The 19,352-nt window shown below is 33.2% G+C and overlaps 1 protein-coding gene across 2 annotated transcripts; it reads right to left on the reverse strand.

The window, feature by feature from the left end:
• Positions 1 to 2,321: 2,321 nt before the first annotated feature.
• LOC136273096 (disintegrin and metalloproteinase domain-containing protein 10 homolog) lies at positions 2,322 to 18,953 on the reverse strand. Of its 2 annotated transcripts, XM_066076994.1 has the most exons (6): positions 18,796 to 18,953; positions 13,891 to 14,022; positions 12,369 to 12,508; positions 9,731 to 9,907; positions 5,797 to 5,826; positions 2,322 to 2,645 (listed from the first exon to the last, which is right to left on the reverse strand). In XM_066076994.1, exons 1-6 carry the CDS (start codon positions 18,947 to 18,949, stop codon positions 2,529 to 2,531), a joined length of 750 nt encoding a protein of 249 aa, XP_065933066.1. In that variant the 5' UTR covers positions 18,950 to 18,953; the 3' UTR covers positions 2,322 to 2,528. The 2 variants fall into 2 exon arrangements, with proteins under 2 accessions (XP_065933066.1, XP_065933071.1); XM_066076999.1 differs by lacking the exon at positions 5,797 to 5,826.
• Between the last annotated feature and the right edge of the window lie 399 nt (positions 18,954 to 19,352).

Here is a 19,352-nt window from a genome sequence, read left to right on the forward strand (position 1 = left end):
GTAAATCCATTGTCCAGATCACGACCAGCCAAACTATGTACGTAATACAGTATTAAGAAAAAACATTAATACATATATAAACCATTTTGTCCTTAACTATTTACGTAATACTGTAAAAAAAAATCATTGATGTGCAAATTTAAACACCAGTTATGAATCATAAAAATCAAGAATGTTTTCAAATATTTGCCATTTGCATTTATTCTGTTCGAATGTTCCCGCGTTTATTAATTCTTTACTCTGTGTTACCTATGTTACTTTACAATATAACTATTTTTTGGTAATTTTTTAATACCCTTTTTTAGACAATCAATAAAAAGAAACCCTTTTCATATGATTTTGTTTTATTGTTTCCAGTAAAATAAATGTCTGACAGCGAAGATTAAACATGGCGAAACAAACTTTAAAGTTAAATAAATAACACAATGTTTAACAGCAAATGAGTGTCATTTTAGTAATGTTTTTTTTTTTTTATGTTCAACAGCTCTCAAGGAAAGTTTCATAACAATGTTTACAATTATGCGTTACATTGAAAACAGAATGCATCTCAACCTTTTCTTTACAAAACACTGGGTCAATTCACAGGATTTAATAAATGGAGGAGGTGATACACATTTGTTACGTTAATTACATTGTAAATGAACAAAACATCATCAGCACCAACCAAAGAGAAAATAAAAGTACAAACATGTTAAGGTGGTATGGAAGATCTGTCGATATTACTGTTGATAAAAGTACGAACCTTTACATTTCTTTCTATAGTACGTCACAATATGGAGGTGCCTCACACCACCTTAAGCAAAAGAGAAGAATCGTAACATTCCATGATCAATCAAAATCTATAGAAGATTGAATAAAGCGATTTAAACAATGCACGAGATTCTCACAATGCAAAAAAAAATTAACAGGAGGGGAACCTAAACTGATGAAAATAGCTAACTATATTAAAGCGATCTGTTGACTCCCAATCTTGGATCTAAACTAAATTTCTAAGAATCATAAAGTTACAATCTCTCCTTTTGTTCCCACTCTGTTGAATAATTAAGCTGACCCATATTTATATCCAAAATAACTGATCTCATTGACTTTTAAAACACACAGATAATTTCTGGTTTTAACATAGACAACTTCCCATGTAACAATAAATATTTATGTATTGGTAAGTCGTCCTGTGAATGGCACTTAGCAAAATAAATAACTAGCATCATTAGCAGGTGCTTGGTATTGTAAGTGGCTACCTGACAACATGTGTTAAACCATTAAGTCACTAAGTAGATGTCCTGGGACTTTCAGCATAGGGATATATGAAACAGTTAAAACTCTGGGAGAGGAGGTCAAACACATTTTTTACGGTGATTGAAGATTTATTTGAAGACCTGGGAAAAAAACCCTACAAAACATTTTTTTAAGCTACAGTTGCGATGAGATAACATGAATAGAAAAGGAGAAATAATGTGAAACCAATAGTAAAAAGTGTAGTTACAAATCGCCTGTACATTATCAGCATTGGCTAAGTGCATTTCTGAATAGCATACAATAAAAATAAAATATATTTTGCAGTTTCTACTTGTGTCAGTTCGTGGTGCTCCAACAGTGATGCTATCCTGAAAGTTGACAAGGATATGATAACGTTACTAGCATTCTGTAAGGGACTTGTCACGTTCCTTTAATGTACATCACAGACGTAAGAAATATTTAAAGAACTGATAAAAACTTAATTAGTTTACAGTCAGAGTTAAAAAAATGAACAAACGTTTACAAATTAGTGGCAAAAAGCCACTTTCAAAGATATGTATTATTAAAGGAAAATGAATGATTGAAGAAAGTCCACGAAAAGCTGAAACCTCTTCTCACAAATTATGCTAGGAAATAGAACGACCAATAGAATACAGATACCATTGTTACGTCACATTCCGAAATGCGGTAATTCTGCCTCAGTCAGTTCAATAGCATTCAATGGAAAAACGTGATAATTTTGATCCATAAAAAAAGGACATAAATGAATTACATTAACTCGATAGGTCATCATCTAAACATAGTTATACTATTAATGCAATTAATAACGAATATATTTAACTCGATTGAAACGATCACATTTGTAACATATATTTGCTTACATTACAATGATTAGTGTAGCCTTTTACTTTATAACATGATTGGATTAAAACTAAAGTAAACAATAACTAACACTGTATGCATGAGCACTAAAACTCCCAAAAATTAACGATCAAAAATGCCTCAATGTAATATCATTCTACCAAAATACAGAAGGAAATAAAATAGAATAAGAATAACGAACAATTGAAACTCCGGTACCCCTTCATATTGCTCTTTAAAATAGGAATTCTGTTTGCATAATGATTTACAAATAAATGAACACAGATCTGTATCTTTAACACAAATGTAATATTATCAAAAATACCAAAGGACTACATCAGTCAAAACACATATGGAAATGTTGTTCTTCTAGTGTACATTCGTTAAAAAAATCATTAAATACGATGAATTGAATGTAGATGATATATGGTTCAAACTTTGCGCATTTCTAAATTATTGTATCTCCCGCCTTTAGCCCCTGCTCCCTTCCTGTGCCCCTGTGGCGGGCCTCCGTGTGCTGAGTATGGCGGCGGGGGTCCCGATGGGCCCTATAATAATAAAAAATAAGGCTCAGTATAGATACAATTCTTCAAATATATAACGTAACAAATTGTATTAGTACTACTTTTTAAAATGAAGAAAAAATGTTAGTAAATGCATGCAATCAAATCGCTTGGTTATGCTTACAAATTCTCAAACAATCTACAATAACTGTTTGAGTTGTACACACACATTATATAATCATTCGAATTTCAAAAGCGTCACTTTTAGAAATATCACAACAAATGACATTGATCTTTTTGTGCAACGCAAGTTTTCATTCTTAATTGCAATTATCACAAGATGTTAAACTTTTGTTAAAAAGACAAATTATGCCAATTTACCATTTGTTTTGTGGCCGACATTAATTGAATAACATTGTGATACTAAAGAAAAGATTATTATTAATTTTTTATAAGCTTTATAGCAGATTCATTGACCATACCATACAATAAAACAGAACTTAAAATATTATCTTTATACAATAAAGCAGAACTTAGAATCTTAGTTTTAGAAATGCAATAAATAAACTTAAATAGCTGCATCACAATGTTCGTTTTATTTTCAGGGAAAGAGTAGATTTCTTATGCATAAATTACAACTTCTAATTTCCCTCTCGCACACACTTATTAAAAAATATATTAACGAACTAATTCTTTAATATTTATTCAAAATATAACATTCAAATGATCACTGACATTTATCTATTAAATTATGAATTATCAAAAATATTTTTTTAATGTTTACTCGCACATAATTTTAAAAATAAAAACATAAAAAAACCAGAATGTTAATATTTATTTGAATATTCCCCTATACTCTTAATTGTTGAATACTTGATTGAAAACAAAACCCACATCAACACGTGGTGTTATCTTGTTTTACCCATGATGCATCCGGCTCCCACCACCGTTACTATAAATGCCGTAGTATCATAGGCGAAAAGGGCAAAGAAGAATTGGAAGCACCAGCGTAGGTTAGGAAACGTAACCATTATAGCATTGTAACGCGCGTTACTCAATTTGTATGCACACACCGCTGCAGTTATGAGAGTGTATACTTCAAAAAATCATGATTTAATGCTTATATTTTCTTTTTTTTAACTTCTTGCCTTGTCTGCAAATGTGATTCATACCTTAAAATTCCTATCTTATCCTAAGGGTAAGTTGATATTAATGGAAGAGCCACAGTAACAGCCATAAGCGTGAACTTTGATTTTCGCTTGTGACGTTGCAGTTTACAGCGTTCAACGTTTGTGACGTCATAATAAAACTCGTCAATTTGACCTTTGACTACTTGTTGCATTTAGAGGCATTTAAACATCTCGGAATTTAATGGAAAAACACAGTAGAATGTAAATATATATATTTGGTTGCTTGTAAATAAAGGACATACACAAAGAAAAACCAACCATGCATCTGATCCAGTTTTTAACAATTAGTTATTTTTTTTTACTATACGCAACTGTAGAAGCTTCAGTTTTGAAGTTGACGTCTAATTCTAAGCATAAAATTCGTCTGATACAGGTGTTCATCACAAAATAACAGAAGACGTGTACAAATCTTACAATCAAGTAATGCCTTTAAGTACAAACACTGGTTATAAAATTAGGGTAACGCGTTTTTGTTTTCAATATATACAACTTTATGTAACTTGGTCATTGGGTTTACTGAAATAAGTGTATTACGTAAACAGCTCATCTCTAACATGCAACCCAATGACAGGAACTTACACACTGCCAGTGAATGTTCCCTTTGAAGACATTTCCCAACTGATAACAACATTCTACTTAATGACCATGTCTGTGTAGTTCCATGATAGCATGTGGAATACAGTTTCTTTCCACTTATCTTCTTTCTATCCCTAAATGATTGGTCATAACCAGATATAACTTTACAAGTTTTAAATATAAACCCATCTCATCTGGAGTGACCACATCAATATCTGAACACGTACAATTTGCCACAAACCATCAGGCGATACTACCAATGAAGTAAGAGATCCATCTAGAGTATAGAGAACCGAGTGATCAGCAGATACAACCAATGAAGTTAGAGATCCATCTAAAGTATATAGAACCGATTAGTACTATGTCATGTTGTAAATTTTGAATTTACTGGGTGGGTGTAAATACAAAATTTACAACATGACATGTTGTAAATTTTGTATTTACACCCACCCAGTAAATTCAAAATTTACAACATGACAACTATATCAAAACATAATGGCATCTATCATTTTCTTGTTCAACATCTTCAATGGCACAACCTTTACTATCTACTTCAGGTTTTCAATGAAAACAAAATAAAAGAACGCCAAGTACGTTTGAAAAATCTGAATGTTATGTGTGAATGAGTGTACCTTGCTTATAAGGAAATGATTCTAAACCAATTCAGTTTATGGAGGTGTAAGAAAGCGTTATATGAATTAAGAATGCAGGTATGTGCAAACATTTTGGAGCTGTTAGCCAGCTGCTAGCGAGTGTTGCTAGGAAAGGAGACATAAATGTAACATGGATAAAACGATTCCTAATTAACACATATCTATATGTTAAACTAATCATTTAGAACTTTTTGGGTTGCATTTGTTTTAATTAATATTTTGTTTCTCTCGCCTTTATTTGTTGTGTACATGAGCATATTACTGAGGTGCAACTCATGATATACTCATCCTAAATCATGTGTTCTTTTATTATAACCAAGTCTGACTTCTTCATTACAAAAAATAATAAGGAAGTACAATTAGACTAGACATTAAAAAGTTATCTAACTAGGACAAACTACGACAGCAGTTGTAAGCACACAAAATTGGTAAGGTTTCTGTATAGATAATGGCCGACATCAACCAAATCTCACGGCTAGTCGCCTAATCTCACTTCATACCAAAACGCTTATTTGCTTACATATAATGGTAATAAATGAATGTGAGAACATATATAAGTTGGAACTTTTTTCAGATTTCATCTTGCTATTAAAGTACATGTAAAAGAAAGCAGGGGAAATATGGTTTTGATGTTATGGACATGGGCTATGTAAGTTGGTTCCAGTCTGGAGTGTTGTTTTTAGACTGGCTGTGAGATTTCGCTGATGTGCAGCTCAAGGATATATGCAGGTTTTTTCACACATACAGATTTGCCTTAGACAGGATATAAATACTTACAACTATCAAAGGATACTGAGTGTCGTGGTTCTACAAAACACAGACAGACAGCGTCATATCATGTGTTTCATTGCTAAAAATTCAGTTACTAGTATTAAGTGAAATGAACGCTTCAGTTTTATGTTCGTCCTTTTTATCCTCGTTGCCAATGAGTGAATTTTAAGACTGGGCAAAATCAAAACATCTTTCAAATAACTGTATTAATAAGAAAGAGTACCTATCACACAACTCTGATTGGACGAATTACAGACGGGGTGATGATTGGACGAATTACAGACGGCGTGATGATTGGACGAATTACAGACGGCGTGATGATTGGACGAATTACAGACAACGTGATGATTGGACGAATTACAGACGACGTGATGATTGGACGAATTAAAGACGGCGTGATGATTGGACGAATTACAGACGACGTGATGATTGGACGAATTACAGACGGCGTGATGATTGGACGAATTTCAGACGGCGTGATGATTGGACGAATTACAGACAGCGTGATGATTGGATGAATTACAGCTGGGGTGAAACTAGTGTAGAAGAGCAAATAAAATTAAAAATCACTGGGCGAAAATACTAGTAATCCTTTCTACATTCTGTCTATTGTTTGCTCTGGTGTTTTTTTTTATTTTGTTCATAGACAATGAAATTTTATAAAGGTTAATTTAACAATGATTTTATTGAATGTAGCTTTGCATGACTTTCACATGAAACTTTTCACGAGAGATTAACATGAAATGAGTACACATGTACACTTTGGTGTGTTTTGATATTCTTAGATGAACACCACTAAAAACCAGACGTTAGAATTTAGTAAATTTTACAGTAAGGTAGAAAATGATATTACTAATCACATATCAAAATTTACATTATGTAGTGTTTTCTTAATCTTCTTCGTAGTGCTGAAATTGACAATTTTCTTTTTTGCTTTAATTAAATGCACCTTTATATTCCGATTCATAAAAAGAATCAGAAGACTGCAGATTTTCTTGAAACTTTGAAATTAACTAGAGTTGGTGTGAATAACTTACGGTTAAGAAATGAAGAGTTTTGAAATTGTGGTGATTACACAAAAACAACCGCAACCAAATCGGTCTCATTTAATGTAAAAAATGAGAATTTGATATTACAATCAACTTTTGCCAAAACATTACAACCATATCAATAGTTTTGAATTTCATTTACATTAATACTCTTTAGGGTTCCTTCAAGAATTTATTTGATGCTAAGAAAAAAACAGTATTATTTTGCAATAGAATTCCTCTTTGATTTTAAAGATAAATTTTATTTTTTTTATATTTACATTTTACAGTGTCTTGCCTGTGATAACACTAGGTTTCGATTTTGAACTATATAACCCATTACTTCAAATGACGCCAAATTGAGACGCCAGCGGGATTTGCTTATTTATATTCAAATATTGGCTTTAAATTATGTTAATATAAGTAATAAGGAATCTCTCGTTGAATATCATGGGGTGATAATTTCGGTTGGGGCGTGATCAAATCTATCATAAAGCTCTTCCGGCTTCATTGGATTTGATCACGCCTCGACCAAAATTATCACTCCATAATATTCAACGAAAGATTCCTTATTACTGAAATAATGATAGAAATGTTTGGTTTATATGAAACACTTGGTCCGAGACTGTTGGATTGTTGTGGCTTCTTTTAAGCAGACTATTATATTTATTAAATCTATTTTAGAACAAGTGCTATAAAGATATAGAAACTAACACAAATAATAATTTCAAGGTTAAAATTTATGAACTTTTTCCTCACTGTATAAAAAATTATACATTTATTAACAAATAATTTGAAGAAAAAAAAGTATATTGATGGTTGGCTTGATGACCACATAGCCTCGTTAAAAGACATTAAATATCTGAATAGATAGCCTGTCTTAATACTGAAATATTTAAAGAAAATCTAATGGTTGACTTGATGACAACACCGCCTCCCTACATTAAATCTATGAATAGGTATTCTGTGGCTGATTTGGTGAAAACAGTTATGCTGGGGAACAGTTAAATGATTAAGGATAATGCCGCCAACAACGGCAGCAAGAGCCTATGAAAAAAAGTTAAGATTATAAAAGTTCATAAAAGTATGAAGAGTTTAAAATATAACCCCTTATTAGAAACTTAAAAAGGCAAAGTATATGTACAAATATACTTTTTTTTTTTATAAAAATAGCTTATTATGCCACTAGTACAGTATATTAAAGTTACAAATACATGTAACTCTAATAGCACTTAGTTCTTACATAGTAATCATTCTTTTTTTATCAATTATTTAAGGTTTTATTTAATAAATCTCCAAAAACCATAACTTGAGTCTTAATGAAGACTTGAACAAGATGTCGGATTGAGGAGAAAGGTTTTAGTTTGATATTGACTGTTAGTAATTGAGTAGCAGTATGATCCACAACAGTGTTAGCAGTTTATGAGTGAAAAACACCATTGTTAGTGCATTACACAGTTAGTTAAGCATATAAGAAAGATAACATTTTATGAAACTGAGACTGGAAGGCAAATCAACCTCATTACCCATTAATGACCATTAAGAAAATTAATGCAATAAATAATCATCTCCCATCTTACCCTTGAGTCCGCAAATATATCTCTCATTACTACAGAACCAAGGTCCTAAACATCCTACACTAGAACTAAGGTTCTTTACTTCCTAAACTAGGACTAGGGTCCTAAACATCCGACACTAGCAATAAGGTTCTAAACATCCTACACTAGCACTAAGGTTCTAAACATTCTACACTAGGACTAAGGTCCTTTACTTCCTACACTAGGACTAGGGTCCTAAACACCCTACACTACAACTAGGGTCCTTTACTTCCTACACTAGGACTAAGGTCCTTAACATCCTACACTAGCACTAAGGTTCTAAACATTCTACACTAGGACTAGGGTCCTTTACTTCCTACACTAGGACCAAGGTCCTTTACTTCCTACACTAGGACTAGGGTCCTAAACATCCTACACTAGCAGTAAGGTTCTAAACATTCTACACTATGACTTAGGTCCTTAACATCCTACACTAGGACTAATGTCCTTTGCTTCCTACACTAGGACTATGGTCCTAAACATCCTTCACTAGGAATAAGATCCTAAGCATCCTACACTAGGACTCAGATCCTTAACATCCTTTGCTAGGACTATGGTCCTAAGCATCCTACACCAGGACTAAGGTCGTAAACATCCTACATTAGGAGTATGGTCATTAACATCCTTTTTAAAGCACAATCTTCTAATCTATATAAAGACTGATTTTTTTTTAAAATCCCGAAGAATAACCTAACATTCTTTCACATGGCTGCATGTATTTCACAACATACATAAGGATTTATGTCATAACAAACTTACACAAATTAATATTTTTGTTTATATTACAAGATGATAATCACATCCATGTAAGCACCTTTACACACAATGAATAATGACATTACACTGATATATACAAAGACTATGACAAAAACTTGTCTCTCAAATTCAAATACCGAAACCAAAAAAAAAAAGATCTTTGAATACAATGTGCCATTTAAATGCATAATCTGTAATTAGTTTAGTAAAACCTGACTACTTCCATGTATACAAGACAGTGTTGTACACCAACAGTTAAACTTGTGACTAGTCGTGACTCTACCAATGATGTAGCCACTCACTTCATTAACACAGCACCTACAGTCCGACATTATCAGTCTATCATCATTACTCTGTCAATCTAATCAGTGGTTGATCACAACTATAGTTTTACCATTCGTTGTACTGCACAAATTTCGTTAGCCCAGATACACTATATTTGATAATAAAATCTGATTTTATCTGTAATATAAGTACAACCTTGGACATTAACCACTCCACTCCTGTTTGTCCTTATCTATCCTCAAATAACTATGTCAAGGTCATTGACCACCCTACCTGTGCCCGGTGCTGTTGCTCTGGCTGACGACGTCGTCGCCTCAGTGTGTCCGTCAATTTCAAGGCTGGTTTGGCGTTAGGGTTTGAGCTGGGTGTGTGCACGGCACAGAACTTGATGAACAATCCCATAAACAGGATAAGTCCTATAGCCATCAATAAGACGGCCCACCAATATTCCTACAACAGTACACTATATATATAACACAAGTTATTTACAGTATAACATGTTAGATACAGCACAGAACAAGATGAACAATCCCATAAACAGGATAAGGCCTATAGCCATCAGTAAGACGGCACACCAATATTCCTACAACATTACATTATATATATATAACACAAGTTATTTACAGTATAACATGTTAGATACAGCACAGAATCCCATAAACAGGATAAGGCCTATAGCCATCAGTAAGACGGCCCACAAATATTCCTACAACATTACATTATATATATAACACGTCAAGTTATTTACAGTATAACATGTTAGATACAGCACAGAACAAGATGAACAATCCCATAAACAGGATAAGCCCTATAGCCATCAGTAAGACGGCCCACCAATATTCCTACAACATTACATTATATATATATAACACAAGTTATTTACAGTATAACATGTTAGATACAGCACATAACTTGATTAACAATCCCATAAACAGGATAAGGCCTATACCCATCAGTAAGACGGCCCACAAATATTCCTACAACATTACATTATATATATAACACAAGTTATTTACAGTATAACATGTTAGATACGGCACAGAACTTGATGAACAATCCCATAAACAGGATAAGTCCTATAGCCATCAGTAACACAGTCCACCAATATTCCTACAACATTACATTATATATATATATAACACAAGTTATTTACACTATAACATGTTAGATACAGCACAGAATCCCATAAACAGGATAAGGCCTATAGCCATCAGTAAGACGGCCCACCAATATTCCTACAACATTACATTATAAATATAACACAAGTTATTTACAGTATAACATGTTAGATACAGTACAGAACTTGATGAACAATCCCATAAACAGGATAAGGCCTATAGCCATCAGTAAGACGGCACACCAATATTCCTACAACAGTACACTATATATATAACACAAGTTATTTACAGTATAACATGTTAGATACAGCACAGAATTCAACAGGATAAGGCCTATAGCCATCAGTAAGACGGCCCACCAATATTCCTACAACATTACATTATATATATAACACAAGCTATTTACAGTATAACATGTTAGATACAGCACAGAATCCAACAGGATAAGGCCTATAGTCATCAGTAAGACGGCCCACCAATATTCCAACAACATTACATTATATATATAACACAAGTTATTTACAGTATAACATGTTAGATACAGCACAGAATCCAACAGGATAAGGCCTATAGCCATCAGTAAGACGGCACACCAATATTCCTACAACATTACATTATATATATATATATAACACAAGTTATTTACACTATAACATGTTAGATACAGCACAGAATCCCATAAACAGGATAAGACCTATAGCCATCAGTAAGACAGCCCACCAATGTTCCTACAACATTACATTTATATATTCATATATCACACTGCTATCAGTAGATCAGCCATCATCATTCTCACTATATTGCATATGACACAGAAGATAAACCTTTTTATCTTACAATAACTCAGTTTTTGATATTAGACATAATTTTATTTTACTGTTACCTACCATTGTCAAGATCTTGTTCATATTGGCCAGACATTTTTACTTATTAGTATTGTTACTGACTGACTACAGAAATATATCGGGTTGATCAATCTCATAGGTGGTGAGGCGAAGCTAATAAGTGTCTTGTTTTCCGCGAGGACAATCAAGTGACACATTTATTCACAAAAAGTGATGATTGACACAAACCCATGGATACAAGTTGCCTAACATCTTGTCCAATTTAGTTACTTACATGTAAACTTTTTCAAAATTATCAATATTTAATAATAATATGAAATGTTGAAATGACAAGGCGAAATGTCATTCAATAACATCTATATTGCCAAATATTAATTCTGATCAAAGAAACATAAAGATATATGAGGCAATCTCATGCTATATTTAAACCAATGAAAGTGTGACATTTCAGTCCAAGGGAAAACAATTATTTTTAGTGTTACCCTTCAATAAGTCAGTATGACTTACAATAATCCAGTCTGACTTACAATAACCCAGCATGACCTACAATAACTCAGTATGACTTACAGTAATCCATCATGACTTACAATAATCTACCCTCACTTACAATAATCAAGCATGACTTACAATAATCCACCATGACTTACAATAATCCACCATGACTTACAATAATCAAGTATGACTTAAAATAACCCAGTATGACTTAAAATAACCCACCAAGCCATACATTAATCCAACATAACTTACGATAATCCAGCATGACTTACAATAATCTACCATGACTTACAATAATCCACCATGACTAACAATAACCCAGTATGACTTACAATAACCCGGCATGTCTTACAATAATCCAGCATGACTTACAAATAATCCAGCATGACCTACAATAATCTAGCATGACTTACAATAATCCATCATGACTTACAATAATTCAGCATGACTTACAATAATCCAGTTCTTTATATTGGCAAGCGTTTTTTCGTTAAATATCAAGTTCTTCAGTCGTTGTAGTGGTCCTTCATTATCAACGCCACGGCAACGAGAAAACACATCACAGTAACCTTGGTAATTGTTACAGGGGGAACCTAGATCATAGAAAATCAACACATAAGTTGTGAAACTGTGGGATAAAGAGGCCCATGGGCTACATATCTCAACAGACCAACAGTTTTTGTATAGTTTTATATCTGTTCTTCAACATCTTCCCTAAGCCTATACATTTCTAAGTTAAATTTTAAACCCTTATTGGGACTCCAGTATTGGTATAGGGTCTCGATTTGAACAATTAAGAACCTACATTATTTGAGGATGTATCATTCTATATCAGTTTTTCAACAATTTCCCTATATATTTCTAAGTTACACTTTAAATTTTTATTGGGACCCCACGATTTGAACAATTTAGAACCTTTATCATATCAGGATGCTTGCATAGTAATCTCTTAAATTGTAGCATCATAGTTCTTGAGAAGAAGATTTTAAAACAATTTCCTTTTATATTTCTATGTCAAACTTTGAACCCCTCTTAGGCCCCATTATTTGTTCGGGGGTCAGGATTTTACAATGTAGAGTCTTCACTATACTAGTATGTACAAGTTTCTTTGTAAATATTGGCATTTCTGTTGCAGTGGTTCTTAAGCAGAAGCTTTTTAAACCAATTCATGCATCTCCTTTTATTTGCTTTCTTTAAACAATTTGAAATTCCCTTCCGAGAAGGATGCTTTGTACTAAGTTTGGTATAATTTGGCCTAGTGGTTCTTGAGAAGAAGTCAAAAATGAGAAAAGTTTAGAGACGAACAGACAGACTGACATACAGATGGATGGGTGTGATCAGAAGAGCTCACCCGAACCAACGATTTAGGTGAGCTTAAAATTATTACATGGTGAATCTGTATCATAAATTTAATAGTATTTAATTTTATTTTCAAATCTTAATTTGTCTATCAAATATTTCCCAACTATGGATGAATCCTACAGGAACTTTTTTTATGCAGGACCGAGGATTAAGACTAGGATTTTGATTGGGTAGGTTTGGTTTGTTTACTTTCCCAAAAACAGCAAAATATAAAAGTGTTGACAGATCTATTCATTTACTTGATTCCCTCCTTCTAAAGAGAAGCAGGTTAAGTTTTGACTTGTGTTAAAAGTAACAACCAGACAGGCAACTTATTTCTGCATACGTGTGTCATACTATGGAATCATTTAATTTTGTGAGGCCAATTTTCAGGGACTGTGGGTTTGTTTTAATTGTGGGGATGTAGTATTGTGGATGCATCAGTTTTTAGTTTCAGTAGGAAAAATAAATATTTTATAATTAGTTTTCGTCGAGGATGCAAACTCTGATTCGTGGGTGACAGCTATTCACAAATACCACAAAAACTGAACCACACGGAAGTCTAATGATTCCACAGTATTTCTTACCGGGAGACAATTTATATTTCACCTGTGATTTCAGACAAATATCTTACCGGCTGCCAGTTTGATTCCGCCGCTGGACTGTTTCCGCTGGTTGACATCTTGTAGGAGAACATACAGGGCATTAGAACTGTCCAGGTTCTCGTTTGTGGCATAGCATGTATCATCAGAGTCATTCTTCTTTTCTGTTGAAAGACTCCAACATATTAATCACACTATGGCAAAACAGACAAAAATTAACAAGATTGATTTACAAGATTGATCTACAACATGAACTACAACTTGTCAAGGCCTCTCACACCCATTTTTTGGTACTGTGACTGGGGCCAATGGATTGGGAAAATGCAACGTTTTGATATTAAGTGGGAGTTTTTATCCTTGCTAAATGTACAGTCCCCTGAACAAAAAACTAGGGTATAATGATATAATTTTTTAAAAGTTAATTTTTAAAAAAAAATCATTTCTAATTCTGGGAACATGTGTGTATAAAAATGAAAAGGAAAAAAGTTTATTCACAGTGTGCGATACAAGTTTGTTAATGAAGATGTTAAAGGACTGCGAACGATAGCATTGTCTAGCCGCCTAACTAAAAGTAATTTTTTGAAAGTTGTCTAATCTATGTTATTTTTTTACTATAATGTAAACATTTATGTATATTTTCATTAAATATAAATGATTTAGTCAAACAAAGAGATACATAACTTTGTATTTTGGGTTAAAATAGCTCATTTCATAACACAAAATAACGGAAAACAGAAAATGTTTTTAAAACATCTCCCCCCACCCCCCCCCCCCCCTGTGAAACAAAATATCCTTTTGAGGGGACTTAATTATTGTTATTTAGCATTTTTACCAAACAGTTTGTTGTTTCACGGGGGGGGGGGGGGGGGAACATATGTCTACAGACCGAAATACATTTCAAAAAAAAGAATTTTGCTTTGTAAATTATCTCAAAATTATTAACAGATTAGAATTAAAATGAAATTTTACTTTAATACGTATCGTAAATATGTTATTATTAAGTTTTTATGCACATATTGGCCGCTAAAAAATATTTTACTCACTCATAGTGACCGATTTCAATGAAATTTTTTTAAAGCCCCGCGTTAGCAAAACTTTTGTTTAAAGATAATTAATTTGATTACAAATTTTATTTTTATATTAATTGATTAGGATTTGATTATATTTTTTATTAGAAAACTTAGTTTTTAGCTCACCTGAGCTGAAAGCTCAAGTGAGCTATTCTGATCACATTTTGTCCGTCGTCCGTCTGTCCGTCCGTCCGTCTGTCCGTCCGTCTGTCCGTCTGTCTGTCCGTCTGTAAACTTTTCACATTTTTTACTTCTTCTCTAAAACCACTGGGCCAAATTTAACCAAACTTGGTACAAGGCATCCTTATGGGAAGGGGATTATAAATTGCTAAAATAAAGGGCTAATCCCTTTTTAAAAGGGAGATAATTGCGAAACAGTGAAAATAGGGTGCATGTCTTTTAAAATCTTCTTCTCAAGAACCACTACACCAGAAATGCCAATATTTACGTAAAAGCTTGTATTTATAGTGAAGATTCTAGATTGCAAAAATCTTGACCCCCGGACCAAAACTGGGGCCCATGCGGGGTTCAAAGTTTAACATAAAATACATAGGAAAAATGTTTTAAAATCTTCTTCTCAAGACCCACTGCACCAGAAATGCCAATATTTACACAAAAGCCTGTATATATAATGAAAATTCTAAATTGCAAAAATCTTGACCCTCGGACCAAAACGGGGGCCCCAGGCGGGGTTCAAAGTTTAACATAGAAATACATAGGGAAAATGTTTAAAAATCTTCTTTTTAAGAACCACTGCACCAGAAATGCCAATATTAACACAAGAGCTTGTATTTATAATGAAAATTCTAAATTGCAAAAATCGTGACCACCGGACCAAAACAGGGGCACCAGGCGGGGTTCAAAGTTTAACATAGAAAATCATAAGAAAAATGTTTAAAAAATCTTCTTCTTAAGAACCACTGCACCAGAAATGCCAATATTTATATGAAAACTTGTATATATAGTGAAGACTCTAAATTGCAAAAATTGTGACCCTCAGACCAAAATAGGGGCCCCAGGCGGGGTTCAAAGTCTAACATAGAAATACATAGGAAAAATGTTTGAAAACCTTCTTCTTAAGAACCACTGCACCAGAAATGCCAATATTCACACAAAAACTTGTATATATAGTGAAGATTCTAAATTGCAAAAATCATGACCCCCGGATTAAAACAGGGGCCCTAGGCGGGATTCAAATTTAAACAAAGAAATACAACGAAAATTTTTTTTAAAAATCTTCTTCTTTAGAACCACTGCACCAGAAATGCCAATATTTAAAAAAAAAACTTGTATATATAGTGAAGATTCTAAATTGCAAAAATCGTGAGCCCCAGACCAAAATTGGGGCCCCAGGCGGGGTTCAAAGTCTAACATAGAAATACATAGGAACAATGTTTAAAAATCTTCTTTTTAAGAACCACTGCACCAGAAATGCCAATATTTACATAAAAGCTTGAACATTGGTGAAGATTATAAATTGTACGAATCGTGACCCCCGGACCAAAACTGGGGCCTCAGGCGGGGTTCAAAGTTTCACATGTATAGGAAAATGTTTAAAAATCTTCTTCTCAAGAACTACAATGCAACAGTTTGAGATATTACTATGCATACATCCTTGGCTATTGTAGATTCTAAATTGTTAAATTCGTGACCCATGGACTAATACTGGGGAAACAAGAGGGGCTCAAAGTTTAACATAGAATTATATAGGAAACACGATTATAAATATTCTCGAGAACTACAATGTTACAGTTTGTGAGATTATTATGCAAGGATCCTCAAATACTAAATTGTAAAAGCTGCAACCCCCGGACCAACACTGGGGCCCCAGAAGGGTTTCAAAGTCTAACATAGAAGTATATAGGGAAAGTGTATAAAATCTTCTTCTCAAGAACTTCAATGCAACAGTTTGTGGGATTACTATGCAAGCATCCTCAAATTGTCAAGATTCTTATTTGTGTAAGCCGTGACCCCTAGACTAATACTGGGGACCCAGAAGGGGTTTAAAGTTAGCATAAAAATATATAGGGAACATGTTTGAAAATCTTCTTCTCAAGAACAACAGTGCAACAGTTTGTGGGATTACTATGCAAGCATCCGTGGCTATTGTAGATTCTAAATTGGTAAATTAAATCTAATACTGGGGTTAAAAGTTTAACATAGAAGTAAATAGGCAAATGTTATGCTACAATTTGTGAGATTAATATGCATGCAACCTTTGATAATGTAGATTCAATACATTTTTTTTAAAATAGTGACCCCTGGACTAATACTGGTGACCCAAGACGGATTTAAATTTTAACGTAGAAGCATATATGAAAAATGTTTAAAAATCTTCTTTTCGAGACCTACACTGCTTTAATTTGTCATATTACTACGTAAGCATCTTTAAATAGTGTAGATTTTAAATTATTAAAGCCGTGACCCTCGATCTAATACTGGGGCCCCAGAAGGAGTTCAAAGTTTAACATAGAAATATATATGGAAAATGTTTAAAAAATTTCTTCTCGAGAATTACAATCCTACAGTTTGTGAGATTACTATGCAAGCATCCTCAAATAGTGTAGATTATAAATTGTTAAAGCTAACCGTAAATCCTGGACTAATACTGGGGCCCCAGAAAGGGTTTCAAAGTTTAAAATAGAAATCGCATATGATACCAAATTTAATGTTACAAGGAACTGTTGTTCAGGTGAGCGATGTGGCCCATGGGCCTCTTGTTTAATATCTGACAGAAATTCCGAAATATTTGGATGTAAAATGTAGGCGGGAAACGGGCGTTAGCGTTCGCAGTTCTTTCCTTAAAGTTTTTTGTGTAATTACTAGCTATGTGCCAAATGGCAAAGAAAATAATGTAACAGTCTTTTAGAGTTTTAAAAAAAGTTATCTTATTTGCATTAATGTAAAATTTAGTCTATTTTGTATTTATACCCTTTACAGATAAATGTTTCTTGATTGTGTTAGCCTAATGACAATATTTATAAAATCAGTATTTGTACTTCTGTGTATTTGGGGTATTAGTCCAACCCTTTGACCCACTTACTACCGTTTTGTACAGGATCTGTATAGACAAACATTTATATAATAATTTTAACTTTTATTTCAGAATTATTAACTACTAACAGCTTATCAACTAACTGTAATATCAGGACTAAAAGTAATAAACATCGTTCTTAAAATTACATTGTCTTTGTCTGAGGAAATTCTGGCTTAGTTACCGATCACAAGAAACTGTTTACAACGCGGTTAATGTTGCACTTTTTCACAGTGCTTTTATGACTGCTGATTATACAAGATATATATTTAGAATAAGTATTTTGTCTAAAATACTACAGATTAGACAATTTGTCTATAATACTTACAACAGATTAGACAACTTGTCTATAATAATACAGATTAGACAACCTGTCTACAATACTTACTACAGATTAGATAACTTGTCTATAATACTACATATTAGACAACTTGTCTATAATACTTACTACAGATTAGACAACTTGTATTAGACAACTTGTCTATAATACTTACTACAGATTAGACAACTTGTCTACAATACTTACTACAGGCGAAGTAACACAGCTGTTCCTTTTGTTGTACTGTCAGACAATTTGTCTATAATACTATAGATTAGACAACAATACTTACTACAGGCGAAGTAACACAGCTGTTCCTTTTGTTGTACTGTCAGACAATTTGTCTAGAATACTATAGATTAGACAACAATACTTACTACATACTAAGTAACACAGCTGTTCCTTTTGTTGTACTGACAGACAATTTGTCTATAATACTTTAGATTAGACAATAACACTTACTACACATTAGACAATTTGTCTATAATACTACAGATTAGACAATAATACTTACTACAGGCTAAGTAACACAGCTGTTCCTTTTGTTGTACTGTCAGATCACCAGGCAGTGTAACAAAGCATTCCTCCCAATCACCTGGAGTTATCCCATTTTCTGGTGTTCCGACCTTCAGACACAGGGAGCCTGTGCAAAACTGAAAAGAAACCATTAATATTATTATAATAATTTTATTATTGTTAGTAGCTTCCTTTAATTTGAAACCATACAGCTAACGACTTCTGAAAAATAACAGCCTTGATGATTGCTTCTTGCGATTTTTCACACAAATTCTGTAATATTGTATTTCAAAACTTGCTCTTGCAGAAATCATTTTAATAACAACTTACCCCTTGTTGGCAGACCAGAGAATGTCTTTGTAATAACAAACCTACCCCTTGTTGGCAGACGTGGGAGTATTCATTGCAGTATTTGAGATTTGGCTTCTTCACTGAATCTAGACATGATGCATTGTTCCCAGCGAAAATAAGTTAACAGTCCAAGGTCACTTACATATGTTCATAATTGGTGCATATCTTTACTAATGAGAATCACTGGAAGTTCAAATAAAGATT

The sequence above is a fragment of the Magallana gigas genome, chromosome 1, assembly GCF_963853765.1.
Source record: "Magallana gigas chromosome 1, xbMagGiga1.1, whole genome shotgun sequence".
Lineage (NCBI taxonomy): Eukaryota > Metazoa > Mollusca > Bivalvia > Ostreida > Ostreidae > Magallana > Magallana gigas.

Excerpts from the sequence above, each read along its gene's own strand:
- LOC136273096 (XM_066076994.1), bottom strand. The coding sequence starts at position 18,949 with ATGGTTTCTTTTCAGTTTTGCACAGGCTCCCTGTGTCTGAAGGTCGGA. Across the intron at positions 14,023-18,795 it reads GCTGTGTTACTTAGCCTGTA|AAAAGAAGAATGACTCTGAT; the intron begins GTAAGTATTATT and ends GTCTTTCAACAG. Across the intron at positions 12,509-13,890 it reads CGGAATCAAACTGGCAGCCG|GTTCCCCCTGTAACAATTAC; the intron begins GTAAGATATTTG and ends TCTATGATCTAG.